Source organism: Mustela nivalis (assembly GCF_964662115.1).
Source record: "Mustela nivalis genome assembly, chromosome: 7".
NCBI classification, from domain to species: domain Eukaryota; kingdom Metazoa; phylum Chordata; class Mammalia; order Carnivora; family Mustelidae; genus Mustela; species Mustela nivalis.
This window is the reverse complement of record NC_139026.1, coordinates 89,828,182-89,845,426: the sequence shown is the minus strand read 5'-3', so window position 1 is coordinate 89,845,426 and position 17,245 is coordinate 89,828,182. Positions and strand designations below refer to the sequence as shown.

General features: G+C 48.9%; 1 protein-coding gene across 1 annotated transcript; it reads left to right on the top strand.

Annotated features, from left to right (window-relative positions):
- Positions 1 to 10,467: 10,467 nt before the first annotated feature.
- On the top strand, positions 10,468 to 15,565 carry LOC309869775 (keratin, type II cuticular Hb1; the record flags this gene model as incomplete). The annotated part of the gene is made up of 9 exons (XM_082741401.1): positions 10,468 to 10,836; positions 11,554 to 11,762; positions 12,390 to 12,450; positions 13,378 to 13,473; positions 13,684 to 13,848; positions 14,112 to 14,237; positions 14,488 to 14,708; positions 14,976 to 15,007; positions 15,294 to 15,565. The coding sequence occupies 9 exons, from the start codon at positions 10,468 to 10,470 to the stop codon at positions 15,563 to 15,565; spliced, it is 1,551 nt and encodes a 516-aa protein (XP_082597527.1).
- Between the last annotated feature and the right edge of the window lie 1,680 nt (positions 15,566 to 17,245).

The following is a 17,245-nucleotide window of genomic DNA, read 5'->3' as shown; positions in this document are numbered from 1 at the left end:
GGTGTTTCTTGGGGCAAGGGAAGCTCTGAGGAGGGAGTCGTACTAATGGAAGGCACAGTGGCTGAAGTGTCTGTGTGTCGGACATCTTTGGGCCTTTTATATATACGGAGAGCCTAATGCGTCCATGGATTAGGGACAATTAGATGTCTTTATTGGCTTGGGTTGTTTAGCTGCCTTGGCTCCTCCCTTAATGTGCTTAATTGGGGGCCAGATGTGGCCAAATATTTATGGCCTTTTACCCTAAAATCCACAATGTTTATCTTCAAAAGCCCAGCTCACCTCCCCCACACGCTCCCCACAGGCTCTCCCATACACATGTGGCGGAACTCAGGGATTCCAGGATGGGGGGAAGCAATGACTCATTAGAATGGAAGGAGGAGAAAGGCTGGGCTAGGGCTCCTGTACCCGCCCAATTTAAGATGTTTCTGCTGCTGTCCATGGTGCTGATCAAACCGGCCTTGGGACCCTGGGAGACTATGAGATTAACAGAAGATGATTTGAAAAGGGGTGTGCCTGGTGGTTTCCCACACACCGTTAGCACATTTCTCCACCGCCAAAGCTCCAACACCCCCACACCTGCCCCAAACCCTAACCCACACCTATCAACATACTCTTTATGACTCTCCCTCTCTCTCTCTTTGTCTCACACACACACATACACACACACCATGAATTCACATACTGGCCCTCCCACCCACAATCTCACACACACGTATACTCACCTTCTCATGTGCATTCTCATCTACCTTGATTTGCACACAGACCAGTCCCTAGGCGAACTTATTAGACAGTCCTGGACAGCCTATGTTGAGAAGAGGCATTCCCTTCCTAAGACTCTTCCATGGGGCCTAAGGGGGCACATAGTGGTTTCACTGGCTTCAGGAATGCCCAGCTTGGGTGCCTAGGTGGCTGAGTTGGTTGAGCTACTGCCTTCAGCTCATGATCCTGGAGTCCCGGGATTGTGTCCTGCTTCAGGCTCCCTGCTTAGTGGAGAGTCTGCTTTTCCCTCTGACTCTTTTCACTCTCAAGCTCTCTCTCAAATAAATAAGTAAAATTTAAAAAAAAAAAAAAAAGGAATGCCCAACTATTTCCAACAAGGCCCCAAGAAAAGATAGCATATCTGGATTTCACCTCAAACATCCACTTTCTTCCTGGGTCCAGGAAGCTTGGAGTAGACACTACTGTTATAAGTCTGGATAGCATTTAGCTCAGAATACAATCTAGACAGCGAATAGAGATAGATACAGAATACATTTAGCTCAGAATAAAGCTAGATAGAGCCATGAGGAGGGTATCCAGCCCACTGCCACCACCTCCCCCCTACCTCAGATCTGTGCCATTTCCTGTGCTATACCAATCCTATAACCCCGTTCCCTTTACAGCAACCTGTCAGTAACCTTGGCAGATGTCAAAAGATATCACAGACCCATATCGGTGTGTGCCACCCGTAGTGTGTATAGTGTGGGCCTTGAACTCAAAAGGTTGGATGGGAGTCTTCCATGAATAGTTCTGTGTGATATGAGGGCAAGGCACTTCATTCCTTTGGGAAGTACGTTAAGTCTTTCCTTTGGGAAAATTACGGAGATGTCCACATGCTCAGTAAACTCCAGAGCACAGTGCAGATGTTCTTTGTTCAAATAATTAAGAAGCTGTGGTGCTTTTTAAAAAAATTTTCTTGGGGCGCCTGGGTGGCTCAGTGGGTTAAGCCGTTGCCTTCGGCTCAGGTCATGATCTCAGGGTCCTGGGATCGGGTCCCGCATCGGGCTCTCTGCTCAGCAGGGAGCCTGCTTCCCACTCTCTCTCTCTGCCTGCCTCTCCATCTACTTGTGATTTCTCTCTGTCAAATAAATAAATAAAATCTTTAAAAAAAATAAAATAAAATAAAATAATTTTCTTTTTCAGAGTTCACATTGAATTATTTGATTTTTTTTTATTTGACAGACAGAGATCACAAGTAGGCAGAGAGGCAGGCAGAGAGAGATGGGGAAGCAGGCTCCCCACTGAGCAGAGAGTCCGATGGGGGCTCAGTCCCAGGACCCCGGGATCATGACCTTGGCCAAAGGCAGAGGCTTTTTTTTTTTTAATTTGACAGAGAGACATCACAAGTAGGCAGAGAGGCAGGCAGAGAGAGAGAGAGGAGGAAGCAGGCTCCCTGCTGAGCAGAGAGCCCAATGCGGGACTCGATCCCAGGACCCTGAGATCATGACCTGAGCCGAAGGCAGCGGCTTAACCCACTGAGCCACCCAGGCGCCCCAGGCAGAGGCTTTTTAACCCATTGAGCCACCCAGGTGCAGGTGCCCCTCACATTGAATTTTTTAAATTTTTTAATTTTTAATATTTTTAAATATTTTTTAAAAATTTTAAAGACTTTATTTACTTCTTTGAAAGAAAGAGAGAGCACATGAGAGACAGAGTGTACTCACAAGCAAGGGGCAGGGGTAGAGGGAGAAGCAGACTCCTGACTGAGCAGGAACCCCCACATGGGATTTGATCTCAGGATCCTGGGGTCATGACCTGAGCTGAAAGCCCAACTGACTGAGCCACACAGGCACCCAGAAAAAAACAGAATTTTAATGAAATAGATTAAAATAAAATCAAGTAGAGTAGAATAGAAAATAGAATAGAGTATGTAGTAAAAATAAGATATCATTTCCTTTTTGTTTCAATTGTATGTGGTATGTGTGTATGTGAGTACTTTGTCACTACACAAAATTATTTCTTAATATGATTGAGAATAAAAAAGTTTAAATATACAGCATATCAGTTAAGAACACAGACCCAGATTCCAAAATGCCTAGTTTTAAAGTCCAGCCCTGCCACTTTCTAGCTATGTAATCTCAGATAATTACTTAACCTCTCTGTACCTCATGTCATGATTTATAAAATGAGGATAATAGTATCCACCTCATAAAGTTGTTGTAAGGATTAAAAGACTTAATCCGCGTAAAGCACTTAGAACAGAGCCTGACACACTCTAATTATGTAATCATATTAGAAGTTGTTATTGCTGCTAATACTGCTGCTGTAGATATACCAGTAGGTTTGATGGAATATACCTACCCACGTTCCTAAACCACCTATGTAAAACTCCCATTAATGGTGTCTATCTAAAAGGACTGGTAAAAGGATTAGATTAAATACATGGATAACGCTTAACACAGCACCCGGCATGTAGCAAGTGCTCAGGAAATGCTATGTACTTTTATTCTACCATGGGATCACTCTAAGGAATAGGGAGGACCTGAGACCTTTGGCCATAGTCATTTCTTGTATCCTGGAAAAGAACCCAAAACCAAATGTCCCTCCTTCAATCCCCACTCTAGCCCAACAGTCCCCAGGGAAGGCCCAGTGATAATCTCTCCTCTTAGGCAAAGGGATAATGTCACCAGTCCTTGGACAACTGCACTACTGGATAAAAAGAGAAACTTGGGCAGTCCAAAAAGTCTGTTATCTATTAATAATTCATAAATATTTATTTCTTCTTTGGCCTTAACAGACCACCAGAAATCCTCAAACATTAATTAATGACATACTCATTTTTCTTGCTTTTTTGCCTGATCCTAAAACCTCTTGATTTGTCAGTAGCCCAGGAATATCACAAAGTTGAAGGTGGGGGATATGCCACCCATCCAGGTACAATGGAACTCCAAAGAGAACAAGAGAAGTCAGATTTTCACTATAGCTGGACAGGTGGAAGTTGGAATTGAGGAGAATTTTCCAGAAGGAGAGCAGGTAGTCATTGTTTCCTAAAGGAACTTGCATTATGCCTCCCATTTAGGGAAGCTTTGTGTAAGAGAGAAAAATTATTTATTCTGGAGCAGCCACCAAGTTTTTTGAAACAGGGTAAACAAAAAAACCATCAGCAATGAACCCTCACAGCCTGGAGGAGGTACAGAGTTTGAACCTAATTAGTGGGATGGACTTCACCCACTGACTCAGACTGACTTAGACTGACTCAGAACAAAAAAAAAAAAAAAAAACTTTGCTGATCTGAGGTTACAACCTCCTTTTTTAGCCTAAGTGGATCTTGGTTCAAGGGACACCCGAAAAGAAGGGGCAAATCTGGTGGTTTTAACATTAGGAAGCTCTTGTTCACACCTCCCTTCAGTCCATCCCTCTCCTGTGAAGAATGTTATAAGGCAGATTCCCCCAAATGGGTGGTGGGTTAGATGAGATAAAATCTTGTTGGGGAATTCAGTGATTATGTGATGGCTATATCACTACCATAAGCTGAAGCCTGTCTTAATTTTGGAAAAAGGGAGGAAGGCGCTAAAAGGAGGAAGGAGACACAGATTCTGGAACTCCTAATCTGACAGGGAAGACAGACCCACATTCATGAGAAAGTCCAGACATCTGAAGAGGGCTGCTTTTCAGCTATATCATCAGTTGCTCAGGAATGCAGTGCCTTCTGATAGTGCCCATTCTGGGGTGATGTAGAATGGGAAAGGTAAGAAAGGCTCCCTGGAAAGGGTGAGAACAGACGTCTGTAACGAAGTAGGTGGGGCAGTATTGGTGAAAAGGTGTGCATGGAGGTATTTCAGAGAGTGGACAGTAGGGAAACCTGAGCACCCTTGCAGGAGAGTCTGGGACTGTGAGATGTTGTGATAGTGGAGAACCCGTTGAAGCAGAGACCTCAGAGGCAGGGAGTACTGTCTCTGGGATTCTGTTTCAAAGCTACAGGGTGGCAGGAAGCCTGTGGACTCTATATTTGAGGGTACCAAAGCATCTACACACTAGGCTTGCAGGTATCCAAAGGACTGTGCCCTTTCTAACCTTGCAGCTCATGCTTTCTATTCACAGAAAGCAGATGCAGAGCAGGTTTCAGTGAGGAGAGTTGATGGGAGAAGGAGAGGCTATTCATATAAAACTCAGGCTGTTGAGGGAGTTGATCCTAGGCCAGCTAACAGGCAGGACAACTAGATTCATGAGTTGAGAGATCCAAGTCAGAGAGCCCTGCCTCCTCAGGCAAAACAGCCTGGGACAGTGGCCAATTAAGCATAAGAATTCACCAGAAGAAGGAGGGGCCAAAGGCCTTTGTGGGTAGCCTGGGGGAAGAGGGGAAGTGGATGAAGACTAATTCAGAAGCTCTGCCTTTGGAGAAGTCCATCCCACTAATCAGGTTCAAACTCTGCACCTCCTCCAGGCTCTGAGGGTTCATTGCTGAAAAGCTGAAGCCAATATTGCCCACCTCTTCAGATATGTCCATACTTTGCCCTCGATGCTGCTCTCCCTCCCCCATCAACCTCCTTTTCCTGTTCTTCCACCCCTGGAGTGTCCCCCCCACCATTCTCCCATGGGTCTCCTAGTTTTTCCTCCGTTCTCCTCCATGTCCCTCCCCTTCCCGCCATCTCCGCTGATCTCCCCTCCCTTCCATTCTCTTTGCCCCTCCCCCAGATGGTCTTTGTCCTTCCAAATAGCTCTAGAGAGTACTAATCTAAGACCAAGCATCTTCTCCCTTCTTTTCCCTAGAAATCTAGCTCCCATCCACTTCTCTTTTTCCTTCCTCAATCCTGCCCTCAGTTTCTACTTTTCCCATGGCCTTCAGGATTCTTGGTCTTGTTGGCTGGCTTTCCCTACCACTTCTGTCATTATTCAGGTCAAGGACTTCACTTTGGTCAAAGACACATCTACTCACTTCATCCCTCCTTCAGGCCTCAGTCAGGAATGTCTCCCCACCCAACCCCCACTCCCAGGAATGGCTGCCCTCTGGTCTGCTTCATCCGATCATCACCCCAACCTACCAGAAAGCTTTGCACAATTAACCACCAAGCTTTGATGGCTCCATTACTCAGCATTTAATATACAGTTGTTATTCATTTCATTCATTCAACAAATATTTATTGAGCACCTACTATGTGCCAAGCCCTTGGAATATATCCATGAACCAAACACTGTGCTCATTGGTATAGTGTGAGGTTTGTATTTTTTGTTCACAATCTAGGTGTGTGTGTCCAGCTTTTCTCTTATAACTGGATGCTTACCACAAACAAGGGTGAGCTCCCCTCCATACTCAGGTCCTGAACCCTGAAAGCACTGTAAAGGGCCATGAAGAGGATCGGGGTGGGGGGGGCTGTTAGTGAGAGTGTGTGTTAACATGCTATATACAAACACTATCTACTGTGTGATACTTCTAATGATGGTAGACGGATAGATAGGAGTGCAATGAGATAAACTCATCCCTTCCACTGGGATCAAACACACCAGCAGGCTCTGAGCACCAGCTTTGCCACTAGCTACACAACCTACAAAACTTTTAACCTTCTAGGCCTCAGTGTCCTCACCTGACACCTGCCTCAGAGGCTAATTATAAAAATTAAAATTAATGCTTGTTGGGCAATTAACATAGTATCTAGTATGAAGAAAAATTATGTTTTTTAAATTTAGAAGAATTCTCATAAAATGGTTTTCTACACTGAGCATATACTACTTGCATAATTTTTTTTAAATAACCACACACCCTAGAAAAACTCTTGTGTAAATATACCTTAAGACATGGAAAAGAATGTTCATGACAACTCTGTTCATAATACAAACTCTAGAAACATCCCTGAGGCCATCAGTGTGGAGAGATAAATTGTGGCATTGTACAATGAGTACAATTCACTGTGAAAATGAACATTAATGCAGCTACAGGAAGCCACACTGAACAAACTTAACTAGACACGAAAGAATACACACATTATAATCGCATTTATATAAACTTCAAAAACTGGAACATGAAGGGCACCTGGGTGGCTCACACAGTTCAGTGTCTGCCTTCAACTCAGATCATGATTCTGCAATGGACCCCTCACTGGGCTCCCTGTTGAGCAGGGAGCCTGCTTCTCTCTCTCCTTCTGCTACTCCCCCTGCTTATGCTCTCTTGCTCCTTCTCTCTGTCTAATAAATAAATAAAATCTTTTTTTTAAAAAACTGGAAAACTGGGGCGCGTGGGTAGCTCAGTGGGTTAGGCCTCTGCCTTCAGCTCAAGTCATAGTCTCAAGGTCCTGGGATCAAGCCCCGCATCGAGCCCTCTGCTCAGCAGGGAGCCTGCTTCCCTTCCTCTCTCTCTGCCTGCCTCTCTGCCTACTTGTGATCTGTCAAATAAATAAATAAAATCTTTTTTAAAAAACTGGAAAGCTAAATAATTTATGTTTTAGAGAGGCATGCATTGGTTCTAAAACTGCAGAGGAAAGCAAGGGAATGAGTCAACAAAAATCCCAGAGAGGAGTTGTCCCTAGGCCAGAAAGAAAGGAAGAACAATCAGAATGAGGCTCCTAGGAAGCTCTTGAGTTACACATTTGTGTTCTTTCTTCCTATAGGTGGCAGGCTCATCCCCTATACATTCTTTCATGTGGGTGACCTATAGCACAATTTTACCTCCTATAAAGCTCATATAGCCAGAGCAAAGACTACAGTGAGGATTTGGCCAAACTTCCTCCCTTCTCTCTTCCCCCTCCCCCTCCACAAGTCTTTTTACTCCAATTAAACATACAGATTGAATGTCCTTTTAGGTCTCCAAAATATATCAGCCTGCAGTTTAGCAAAATTTTGTCCCCTTTGAATTTTTTTTGTATCTTGTTTCTTTAAAATTGTTGAGGAAGGGCCAGCCATTAGTAATTAGCTCATGTTTATGCATGTCATTTTTTTATAAGGAGCTACACTGGGGCAGAAGGGAGCACATGTGTGAGATGCACCTTGACTCATGGCGCTTCTCCTCAGGTCACGAGCTGACTTGCAGGGAGCACTGGGGCTCAATTGTGGGCAGTGCCCAGAACTGTGATGAGGGTATAAAGGGTCTCAGAAGTGTTGGCCCAGCTCACCAAACACATAAAGTGACACCAGGTGACATACCCTCCTCTGGATGTCCAGATGGCTGACACAGTCCCTGAGCCCATGTTTGTCCTGTCACAAGGCGTCACCCCTGAATGTTTCACACAGGCACCCCTCCCCCAAGCCCTGGTCTGCTCTCCCACCTTCCCTTTTCCCATCCACCCCGCCCCTTCCTCGTTCCCTAAACCACCCAGCCTGCCTTTACCCCAAGACACAGCAGCTTCAGGGGGCTTCCAGCCCCATCGTTTCACGCTTCTCTTTTCTTCTCTTGGACTTAATGCAGATCTCTGTACTTCGTGAGCTCATTTTTCGAGACCTGTTCTATTGGAGTAGGGTGCTTCATAGGTAAGGAGAACACAGTACTCTCTGTCAAGACACCAACAGTACACCAGATGTGTACAAATAACTACACCTGCTCTTTTCTGGGGACGCCCGGGTGACTCAGTCGATTAAGCATTTGCTTTCGGCTCAGGTCTTGGTCTCAGGCTCATCGCAGACTCTGTTTCTCCCTCTCCTTCCCTCTCTCTCTTTCAAATAAATAAATAAATAAATCTTTTTAAAAAAATTTTAGGGATGCCTGGGTGGCTCAGTGGGTTAAGTCACTGCCTTCGTCTCAGGTCATGATCCCAGGGTCCTGGGATCTAGTCCTGCATTGGGCTCCTTGCTCGGCAGGGAGCCGGCCTCTCTCTCCGCCTCTGCCTGCCTCTCTGCCTGCTTATGTGCTTTCTCTCTCTCTCTTCCTGACAAATAAATAAATAAATAAATAAATAAATAAATAAAATCTAAAACGAAAAAATTTTAAGCTGTCTTTTTCTGTCCTTTCCTTCAATTCTCAGCCACGCATCCTACAGACCTCCAGCGCCAGCCTCACATTGTCCCTGTGCTACATTCCCACCTCCCCGGGCCCTTCCCGATTCTAACCATCCCAACCCCCTGTGACTCTGTCCAGTTCCTTAGACTGATTCTTCCCAGTCATAAATCCACAGATATCCCTCCTAAACAACTTTCTCTACCCTCTTGAAATTTTCCAGAGATTAGGAAATCCAGGTGTTGTCATAGCTTATAGGTGAGAAGGCATGGCATCTCCTGGGTTCCAAAAAATTCAAAGGTAACTAGCTAGGAGACACTGGGCAAGTTACTTAAGCTCGCTGAGCCTCAGTTTCCTTTCTTGTAAAATGGGGATGATGATATGTACTTCCTAGGGTTGATGGAAGAATTGGAGATGGTTTATGGCGTGTATGATATCATATAGGAAGTGACAAAAAAAAAAAGGAGAAAGAAAAGAAAAGAAAATATTCTCTTATCAAAATAAGACTTATGTTTTCCTAGGGTGTTCTAATTATAAATGGGAAATGTGTGCAAGTGATCCGATTTAGCATCACGGATGATGGAACAAGCTGAAAATTTGTGCTTCATGGGGTGATATAATAAGACTATAGCCTTAGTTCTGAAGTAGTCTGCCCAAAAATGTTTAAGTTGAACCCAATCAAGCCTCCAGACCAGCAATATCCAGCAGTGCTGTTGTGATGGGGGAAATGTTCTTTATCAGCTCTGTCAAAAAGTTAATCGGTGACTGTGTGGCCATGTGGCTCATGCAATGAGGGAACTCCATTCTGGGCTTATTTAATTTTAACCACATACACCTACAGGCTACCTTATGAACAGCCCAACTCTAGTGTTAACTTCCAGTTTAAAACACGGGGACAGAGCCACAAGTTAAGTCACATAAAACCGATTAAAAAAAAAAAAAAAACCTCTTGAGACTACTAGGAAAATTAAAAATGGAATGGCTAGTCAATGATTCTTTGGAAATATTAATTTTCTTGAATGTGCAATGGGTATGGTCCCAATTTCTATACATGTCATACTTCCTGTAACTGTCAAATAGGCAGGCAAGGATGGCACCGTGTTAACCGCAGTTGAATCCAGATAACTAAGGGGGAACATTTCAGGGTGTTTGTTATGCTCTGCTTTCAACTTTTCTATATGTTTGGAAACTCTCATAGTGAATGTTGAAGAAGAATGTTGAAGCAGATATTTAATAATCTGCAGGCTGCTAGCTGCTGGCTTGATAGGAGAAAGGGGTTGTATTTTAGTAGCCTACCAGACAGATGGAGATGGGGGAAATGCAGATATGTGTTCCAAACGCACTTCGGCCACTACTACTGAGATAGAAACTTCTAGATGTTATTTGTTAACACCTCAGTGTTTCCTGGGTCCCCTCCCACCTACCCCTGACAATCACACAGGTCCCCTGCTGCTCCCAGAATCTGGTCTTCCTTCTCCTCTCCTCCCCTGGACCCCTTCCCACCTCCCCTGCCCTGCCCTTCTCTCCCCAGTCTCTGGTGAGTGCACGCCTGCTGACAGGACACTTTGAAGATGAAACATTGCTGAGTCCCCCTGCAGCCCAGAGGCTGGCATCCCATACACAGAGGAGGGTGCGGGCCACTCCACCATTATTAAAGCACATTCTAAAGAGGTGCTGGACTCAACTAACCGCCCAAGCCTATAAAGCACAAATTGACCCAACTGCACAGCCAAGCCCTTCAGATCTGAGCATAAATAGGACCGGGGCACCTTGCAGAGCACATTGGAGTTTCCACAAGACTCCAGACCTCATCCCTGTACTCCGAAGCCCCAACGTCCAGAAGCACCATGACCTGCGGATCGGGATTCTGTGGCCGTGCCTTCAGCTGCATCTCAGCCTGCGGGCCCCGGCCAGGCCGCTGCTGCATCACAGCCGCCCCCTACCGCGGAGTCTCCTGCTACCGCGGCCTCAGTGGGGGCTTTGGCAGCCACAGTGTCTGTGGGGGCTTCCGCGCTGGCTCCTGTGGCCGCAGCTTTGGCTACCGCTCCGGAGGCGTGTGTGGACCCAGCCCACCCTGCATCACCAGCGTGTCTGTCAACGAGAGCCTCCTCACGCCCCTCAACCTGGAGATTGACCCTAATGCTCAGTGTGTGAAGCATGAGGAGAAGGAGCAGATCAAGTGCCTCAACAGCAGGTTTGCTGCCTTCATCGACAAGGTGGGTGCCCTTGATCACACCCTTCCTGAACCTCTGGGTCCTGGACTAGGCACTCGGGAGAGTCAGGGACAGGAGACATAGGGTTCAGAGGAGCTCCCAGTCTGATGGAGGAGAGGGAAGCACACCCAGGGCCCAGGTGGACCAAAGACAACAGTAGCAGAGGTTCCTGATTTGACAGTGTTGCTAGTACAGGCGACCTCCACTCAAGCAGTCAGGTCCCCACAGAGAGACAGAGACAGGCTTGGAACTGGCAGGCTAGAGCAAGAGGGCAGTCTGCACACACAGACACAAGAATGAACAGAAGAACTAGGAAGAGGACCACAGGGGCATCCTCTAGGTGGGGGTCCTGAGCCACATCCTTCCTGTACTCTACCCATGCTCCGGACCCAGGCTGAACATGGGCTCAGAGGCAAAACAGAAACCTCTGGCTGGCTCCAAACCACATGCCACCCAGACTCACCAGGTCCGGATCTGTCTGTCTCCGTGAAAGCAGGGACTGACCCTCCCCAACCCTGGCTCCTATCCCTACATTGGACACTGCAGACACGCATGACAATCAGGAAGACCGGAAGTCACCTTGTCTCCCACTGCCCTTCTCTGCCAAATCTCTGCTCAGCTGCAGGCTTGGGACTTTACCCTAAAGCAGTCGGGCCCACCACCAAACTGGCCCTGGGACACCAGGAGCCACCTGACACCCTCCTACCACCCTGAACACAGGTGCGCTTCCTGGAGCAGCAGAACAAGCTGCTGGAGACCAAGTGGCAGTTCTACCAGAACCGCAAGTGCTGCGAGAGCAACCTGGAGCCCCTGTTTGAGGGCTACATCGAGACTCTGAGGCGGGAGGCTGAGTGCGTGGAGGCCGACAGCGGGAGGCTGGCCTCGGAGCTCAACCACGTGCAGGAGGTGATGGAGGGCTACAAAAAGAAGTGAGTGCGGCCCCCAGGGTTGTCTCAAGAAACAAAAGGGGTTTAAGCCCAAGCAGGATAGGTTCGGGTTAGACCACAAGAGGAACTTCTTAATAGGAAGAAGACAGGGCCAGGAAGCCTGTGGGGACAAATGCTCTGGGCATTTACACCCTGGTGAGAGCAGGAGCTACTCCAGCTACCTCATCCTTATGTATCTGTTTCATTAATTCATCGAATGTTTATTGACATCTACTCTAAGTCCCAGGTGCTGTGCTAGCCCCTAGGTGGGATGGGGGAGGGACGAGGGGCACCAGAACTCCTATGGGGCTCCTGCCCCCACCCCAGGGAGTTACAGTCCAGAAACAGAAGATCTACAGAAATGTGCACGGTGTCACCACCCATCCACCACCCACATCAGGAAAGAGAGTCCCTGAAACCGGAAGTCCCCTGAGTGACAGGTTGGATGGAGCTCCCCCAAGAAAGGGATGGACAGGTTCCCTTCTGGTCCAGCAATTTTTGATTCTATGACTTCCTCCCAAAGATCCAGTTCCTGGACTCTGTTTGTCTGGGTCTCCATTCTCTTTTTGTCTCTTCAAATCCCAGCGTATTAAAAGTCTAGCCACTGAACCCTGTGCCCTTTATCTCCAGATACGAAGAAGAGGTGGCACTAAGGGCCACCGCTGAGAATGAATTTGTGGCCCTGAAGAAGGTGAGTGACCCCGGAATACTCATCCCCCAACTCGGAAAGCAGGGCAGAGGCAGGAGGGAACGATCTTCAATTCAGAGAGGCTGAGCGACTTCCCAGAAGCAACAGAGCAACCCCGCCCTTATTTTCTCCCCCCACCCCCAAAGGCCCCAGCCCTCCCAGGGGGGCCCCCAACAGCACAGTACACTGCCTGCTTCAAGCAGGGCACCCTCCTCGTCCATCCCATCCGAGATAACTCCCATCTGGCCTATGGCTTCCCACCCGTTCTGCCCTGGGCCTGCCAGAGAGTGCATGTTCCTAACTATGGTGAGTGAAAGAGCCCATGAATGCTAGGGGACAGTCACATCCTCAGCCCCCCCACCCAACAGCGGGGAGATGCTGGCCTGAGCACTGCTGTTGTTCCTCACCCCTTACACTTGATCTGCCACAAGTGCCATCATGTGGACCCCCCAGGTCCTTCCCACAGGGATTACTGTGAGGAAACTGAGGCACTGAGGTCAAGGCTCTTGTCCAGAGTTGCCTGTCCCTTCCCCTGGTTTGGAAGGGGCAGAATTGATCCCTGAGACCTCTTCTGACCACAGACCTAGTTTTCTTTCCCTGAGGTATCAGGGCAGAGAGGGCTGGAGTACCACTAGAACAGACCCATTTTATACAAGACCCTAAGTTTCGGTGATAGGGCAAGGTGTGGGTTCTGGAGGGATCAACGCGTAGGTACCAGAGGAAGTGCCTGGAAACCTCACAATCCCCCTCCCTTAACCCTGCACCTGACCCCTGTGTAAAGAATTCCATCAGTTCCAGGATATCAGGCATAAGGATGACCAGTTAAGGAGGTTACCAGGGAGTTTTCCAAGCCCAGTGGGTGCTCTCTGGGTGGCAAGAGCTCTGTGTGGCCTTCCCAAAGAGACATCAATGGCCCCCTCTCCCCTTTAGGATGTGGACTGCGCCTACCTCCGCAAGTCAGACCTGGAGGCCAACGCGGAGGCCCTGACCGAGGAGATTGACTTCCTGCGGCGCTTGTATGAGGAGGTGAGAAACATGGCAGCCAGCCTGGAAGAGGGGCCCTTGGCCTAGGACTGGAGTTGGCCAGGGATTTGTGCTGGGGCTGCAGTCCATGAGGCTATAGTGGGAGCAGGGGCTAGAGACCAAAGAAGGGGTGAGAAGATTGGGACCACACTGGTGAGTGAGTCTGGGATGTAAATAAGATCCTTCCATCATCCCACCCCCCACGGTCTGCAGGAGATCCGCGTTCTCCATGCCCACATCTCAGACACCTCGGTCATCGTCAAGATGGACAACAGCCGGGACCTGAACATGGACTGCATTGTGGCCGAGATCAAGGCTCAGTACGACGACATCGCCAGCCGCAGCCGGGCTGAAGCCGAGTCCTGGTACCGCAGCAAGGTGAGGAGGCACCTGCCTCCTAGACACAGCAGTAGGAGGGAAGCCAGGTGTATAATAACAAGGCCTCTTTTGTCCATGGATTCTGATCCCTTGGATGATAACAGAAGAGCAGACAACTCTCAGGTTATACAGTCTGGGCAGGGCTGCCATGTATGGTCACACAGGCTGAGCACTGTACAACCTGCTAATGGTCTGTGGTGTCTGAGTGGGTGGGAGACTGCATCCTGAGCCTCAGGAGCATCTCTGTTCCCCCCCCTCCCCAGTGTGAGGAGATGAAGGCCACGGTGATCCGGCACGGGGAGACCCTGCGCCGCACCAAGGAAGAGATCAACGAGCTCAACCGCATGATCCAGAGGCTGACGGCTGAGGTTGAGAATGCCAAGTGCCAGGTAAGTGTCACTTGGGGCATCCCAGGTCACAGAGGCATGTGTGTCCCCAGTGGATCTCACCATTCATGCTCCAGGCCATCAGCATGATCAGCGTCCCTGGTTGTGGTCCCTGGGGGAGACTCAGCTGATGATAGGGAGAGGTCTGCTCTTGGAGTGTTCCCAGATGGGGGAGGGGAGAGACTGGATACATCCAGAAAATGGACAGAGAGACCTGGGCCATAACCCACCTTGTTCTCCTCTGGGTCCCCAGAACACCAAGCTGGAGGCCGCAGTGACCCAATCGGAACAGCAGGGCGAGACGGCTCTGAGCGATGCCCGCTGCAAGTTGGCAGAGCTGGAGGCCGCCCTACAGAAGGCCAAGCAGGACATGGCCTGCCTGGTCAAGGAGTACCAGGAGGTGATGAACTCCAAGCTGGGCCTGGACATCGAGATCGCCACCTACAGGCGGCTGCTGGAAGGCGAAGAACAGAGGTGGGGACCCGCCCAAACAGGCTCTGAGCTGCTCATTCCTGCTCCTTGAATAAACAGCACCCTTTTCTCCTGGGCTGGGAAGGACCAGGGATCTAGGACAGCCTCTCATCCATCACTTTGGGGGAGGTCATGGCTTGGGATGGCTACTCTCAGACTCTCTCCTCCCACCCTGACCACTAGGGATGGACCCCACCCCAAGGATTTGGGGAGCTCTATTTGCAACTCTGGTAGAATCACTCACGTTGCCTTTTTCTTCTTCCCCCTCAGACTATGTGAAGGCGTTGGCGCAGTGAATGTCTGTGAGTAACACAGCCCCTGTGTGCATGGATTTATTTCATTCCTAGAAGGGATGGCAGAGTTTGGAGTGAGGGCTTCCACTGAAAGCTAAATATGATAGGGTGGGTGGGCTGGCATCACAGCAGGAGGGACTGGGAGTCAGAGCAGCTTTGAAACTAGATGCACCTACTGTTGTAAGTCATTTTCTCCTGATTTTGAATATGCAGTGCTCAGGGCATGGGGAGGGACGTCATCAGGGAAGCTGATGACCCACCCCCAGAATTTTAACTGGGCCTTTGGGGTTCCCAGGTGTCAGCAGCTCCCGCGGCGGGGTCGTCTGCGGGGACCTCTGTGTGTCCGGCTCCCGGCCTGTGACCGGCAGTGCGTGCAGCGCCCCCTGTAGCGGGAACCTGGCGGTGAGCACGGGCATGTGCGCGCCCTGCGCCCCCTGTGCCCCCTGTGCCCCCTGTGGCCCCTGCAACTCAGTCACGTCTTGTGGCCTGGGCACTGGTGGCGTGGGCTCCTGTGGCATCAGCTCCTGTGGCGTGGGCTCTTGCGCCAGCAGCTGCCGCAGATGTTAGACACCCCAACTCGAGCCTCTGGCCTGGAGTCTCTCCCACCCAGCCTCCCAGTGGAGCAAGCTCTCGACTACTTCTCTGGCACTTTGAACGGTCTGTCCCACTCCCAGCCCCTCGTATCTGTGCGTGATCCCTTCTTCCTCAGCCGTGCTGTCTGCGCTGGGAAGGGCCGCCCGTCCTCTTGATACCCATGGGAAGGGGGCTCAGGGGCCAGAGGGCCGGGACAAGGGCCCCACCCTACGCTGCCCTGGGTGATGGCCGCACCCCATCCCCCCAATATTCCCCTTCCATCTCTGCCGTGTTCATCTCTGTCTTGATCTGTGTTTCCAATAAATCAATGTAGCCAACTCTGAGCCGTGTCTGCATCTCTGTTATCCACAAGGGTCCAGGTATGGAAGGGTTCCCAAAGTCCCGTGGAGCAGAAAAGGGTCTAGTCTGAGGTCTCCATCTCCTCTGTCCCTGGGCTCACAGTGGTCTCAGATTGACCCCAAGGGTTGTGCTAGGGTTCTACATGATGTCATTTTACACACACGACTGTAATGATCTTATCCGCAATGATGCACCTTGCAGAAGAAGCAGCCAGAGATGCTTAGGAATTAGGGCAGCACCCTACAAGTTTCAGCGTCTGGCTGGGGCTTGAACCCTGTGTGCACCACTCATGGTCATTTCACCAACCCACACTTGCCTCCCAGAAAACTTCCTGTGTGTATCTGTAAACTGATGGATAATGAAAATTCGAGTCACCAACCACTCAAAGCTTAAGGAAACAGCAGTCATTGCTTTGCTGGGGAAGACTCATGCCTGAGCCATTTATGAGGATTCCTTGAAGGGTAAATACATGAACATAGTTTAAACTTTCAAAAAGCCTTTGATGTGGCTACTTCTTTTTTTTCTTTTAATGGAGTCCTTTTGGGCTTTGGAGACTTGTCATAGCTGACAAATTACCTCTGAGATAGGAAACCGCACATAGCGAGAAGATGAGCTGGCACAGAGGGGAGCACATGGACCCTGGAGCCAGATGACTTGGGTCTAAAACTGGGCTCTCTTCCTGCCTGGCTCAGAGACCTTGGGCAATTTACTTATCTGCTCTGTGCCTCAATTTCCACGTCTCTAAAGTGAGAATGAAAAAAGAGCACCTCATAGGGCAGATGGGAGGACTAGGAATTTCATACATGTAACAATCCAGGCAATTCCTGCCACAAAATAATCATGATATGGGCTTTCCTTTAGCAGTATATATTTGCAGAATATAAAGTGGAGACCCCTCCAGGAAGCAGTGGCCAGCCTCCCATCAACATCCGTAAACTGAATACATGTACACATTGACATCATATTAAATTTATATCTGTGATCAGAGACAGCAAATAGAGAAATCTCCATGTCTTGTGGGGCCATTGAGCTCCTTTATGCAGAGAACTGTTTCCCTCTTGACAATGATGAAGCTCTGACAAGGAGCAAAGAATCAGGAAGACGGCCTCTCGGCTTCGCTATGGGCAAAGGCAAGTCCCTGAATACGCATTTGTACAGCAGGGTCCGTTTCTAACCTTCCAGGCCCAGGCCCCAAAAAACGGTAGCAGAAATCTAAGTCCCCCTCCCCACCTCTCAGAGCAGTAGAAATAAGGAAGAATATTGAGAGACCAGAAGTGAGTGGTCTAAAAAGACGACACTCTTTGAAGGGAGAGG